The sequence below is a fragment of the Solanum lycopersicum genome, chromosome 2, assembly GCF_036512215.1.
Source record: "Solanum lycopersicum chromosome 2, SLM_r2.1".
Taxonomy (NCBI): domain Eukaryota; kingdom Viridiplantae; phylum Streptophyta; class Magnoliopsida; order Solanales; family Solanaceae; genus Solanum; species Solanum lycopersicum.
In genome coordinates this window covers 58,573,632-58,576,758 of record NC_090801.1, presented here as the reverse complement: position 1 = coordinate 58,576,758, position 3,127 = coordinate 58,573,632, and the positions used below count along the sequence as shown (strand labels likewise).

Sequence of the window (3,127 nt, the reverse complement as noted above, 5' to 3'; positions counted from 1 at the left end):
ACATGAATGGTGGCGGCATGCTTAATTAATACATGCAATTTGGACGGAAAACACAAAAAATGGATGTTTTCAATGGCGGAAGGGTAGGTAACACGTAAGAACTTGTCCATGGGAGGGAAACAACACCTGGAAACGACTGCTAATACCCCGCAATCTAAGGAGCAAAAGGAGCAATCGTCCGAGAAGGGGCTCGCGTCTGATTAGTTGGTGAGGCATAGCTTACTAAGACGATGATCAGTAGCTGATCTGAGAGGATGATCAGCTACAGTGGGACTGCAGTAGTATATGGATTCTACTTTCTACTATATGATAAATGGGACATGTGATCTTTAAAAATAATTTTGAGGACAGTATGGTCATTAAAAAAGTAGCATATACTATTTACAAATTACATTAAAAAAATATAAGAAATCAAAACAATAAACATAAAGCATATAAACAGTTTGATTGACTCTTGAAATTCTGTTTGTATACTTCAATTTGGATAAAGGAAGTAATGCATATTATTTTTAAATAATTAAATCATTATAATTAACAATTCCAATGTAAATCTTAATTAAATCTTCAAATTTTATCTGTATCACATAAATTAAAATATAAAAAATAATATCTATTAGACCCGTACTAGCACGGACACACTCCTATATCTAGTAGTATGGCTAAAGTTCGGTATATATCTACCATCATCGATTAATTAAAACGTGAGTAGATAAAATCATCTACTATTTTATTTTATATATATTTAATAAGTGAAAGTTTGGTGGTACAACGAAGGGTATTTAATAATTGCTTGGTCATTTAATTAATTAATTGAGGAATTAAGATTATTTTATCATTTTATAGAATAGAGGAAACGAGTTTTCTTCTCTATAAATACATTGGCTAAATGATAAGAACATACCAAGTAAAAACAAAGAGAGAAAAAAAAATGTCTAGCATGGCTGATAAATGGGAGGAACTTAGTGGGAAAAACAAATGGGAGGGGCTATTAAACCCATTGGATGTTGATCTTCGTAAATACATCATTCAATACGGAGAATTAGCTCATGTAACTTATGACACTTTCATTACAGAAAAAGCATCGAAATATGCAGGAGCTAGTAGATACTCGATGGAAAATCTTTTTTCTAAGGCTGGCCTTGATCCATCAAAGTATCGCGTAACTAAATATTTCTATGCTACCTCATCTATTCCACTTCCTGATGCTTTCATAACGAAATCATTGTCGAGAGAAGCATGGAGTAAGGAATCAAATTTTATGGGATATATTGCTGTGGCTACTGATGAGGGTAAAGTTTCATTAGGAAGAAGAGATATTGTGATTGCTTGGAGAGGAACAATTCAGACACTGGAGTGGGTTAATGACCTTCAATTTTTACTAATTCCAGCACCAGAAGTATTTGGTAAAGGAGGTTTACTTCCTTTAACCCAACCATTGGTGCATCATGGCTTCTACAACATTTATACATCAGAAAGTGAACGATCAAAGTTTAATAAAACTAGCGCTAGAGACCAGGTAAATTTTAAATCCTGACTGTTTAAAGTTTATTATTATAAATTAGTAAAAATATTCGCGTTTTCAGGTACTTGAAGAAGTGAAAAGATTGGTTGAGGAATACAAGGACGACGAGGTGAGTATAACAGTGGCTGGACATAGCCTAGGTGCATCCCTGGCAACTCTAAATGCAGTTGACATAGCTTTCAATGGAATCAATAAAACAAGTGAAGGCAAGGAGTTTCCAGTGACAGCTTTTGTATTTGCAAGTCCTAAAGTTGGAGATGTCAATTTTGTGAACACATTTAACAAATTGAAAAACCTTCACATCATGAGAATTGATAATTTATTAGATATTGTACCAAAATACCCACCGATTGGGTATTTCGACGTTGGGCAGGAGATAATAATTGACACCACAAAATCCCCTTATTTGAAATTGAATCCTGGGGACCCACACACTAGGCATAATTTGGAAGGTTATTTGCACGGAATTGATGGTACGCAAGGAATCGGACCTTTAGATGGTTTTAAACTGGAGGTGAATCGCGATCTCGCACTAGTAAACAGGATATGGGACATTCTAAAAGATGAACATTTGGTACCTGGAGCTTGGTGGGTCGAGAAGCACAATGGGATGGTTCAACAAGAAAATGGAAAATGGATTCTCATGGATCACGAGGAGTATGAGTTGTGAGAAATTTATGATTTGATTTTACATGCCATTTTTAATTTATTTATGTTTTAATAAAGATGTTTTTTGAGCTTGAGAAAGAGAACCTTATATATTATGGTTACTCTAATTAATATTATAAGGAAAATGAGTGTGCACGCTTAAAGCTGTAAAGAGCTACGGCGGGGCGATAAAGCTTATTGTCAATCTATTTGCTATATATATCTACATGTTTTCTTTCATGTCTTAGTTTAGTTGTGGTTTGGGATAATCTATTATTATAAGCTTGGTTGATAAAAGGACGTTGTTACATTTAAATACACTTCTAAAAATTTGTTCAAATACCGATAGTTGATTGAAATTAACTTATTTTAAATGTTTTTAAATCAGATTATTTGAATGAACTTGTACAATATTTATAAGCACTTGATTTTTACATTGAAGTCACAATTTAAAATTTCTAACTTATCAACACTAGTTTGGTTTATAAGGCAAAAAAGTCAAAAGTCAATTCAAATAGACTCTAATTACATTAAAAATATTTTTGTAAAAGCATTTTTTGATCAAATAAAAATTACTTTTAACTAAAAAATTACTATCTTTAAAAAATAGCATAGAAACAAAATACAATATACTGATTTTAAGATTTTGGCAAACAAGCTATAAGATTTCTTGAAGTTTATTATTTTTCAAGTAATTAGTGCGCTACAAAATAATTTATTTCCACCAAAAGTCTTCCAAAAAGGAAAAGTATTTATCATGCATATCCACGATACTATTAAACGTACTATAAAGACTCAATTCAAATAAATTATTCGGAATTATATTGATTTGAAGGTGAAAATTCTATTGGGTCAAAGCCTCTATTTTTTGTAATGATATTTAATCATTTAAATAATAAAAAATAACTGAAATAACTCTATCCATAAAAACAAAAATAAATTCGCAAGTTGCTCAAG

The 3,127-nt window shown here is 31.8% G+C and overlaps 1 protein-coding gene across 1 annotated transcript; it reads left to right on the top strand.

Moving 5' to 3' along the window:
* Positions 1 to 808: 808 nt before the first annotated feature.
* Positions 809 to 2,417, top strand: LOC101268830 (phospholipase A1-IIgamma). Its single transcript, XM_004232894.5, has 2 exons — positions 809 to 1,516; positions 1,584 to 2,417. The coding sequence occupies exons 1-2, from the start codon at positions 887 to 889 to the stop codon at positions 2,190 to 2,192; spliced, it is 1,239 nt and encodes a 412-aa protein (XP_004232942.5). The 5' UTR covers positions 809 to 886; the 3' UTR covers positions 2,193 to 2,417.
* The last annotated feature ends 710 nt before the right edge of the window (positions 2,418 to 3,127 follow it).

What these genes read in the sequence shown, in the direction of transcription:
- LOC101268830 (XM_004232894.5), top strand. Translation starts at nt 887, where the DNA reads ATGATAAGAACATACCAAGTAAAAACAAAGAGAGAAAAAAAAATGTCT. An exon ending in AAACTAGCGCTAGAGACCAG is followed by an intron (nt 1,517 to 1,583) that starts GTAAATTTTAAA and finishes TCGCGTTTTCAG; the next exon opens with GTACTTGAAGAAGTGAAAAG.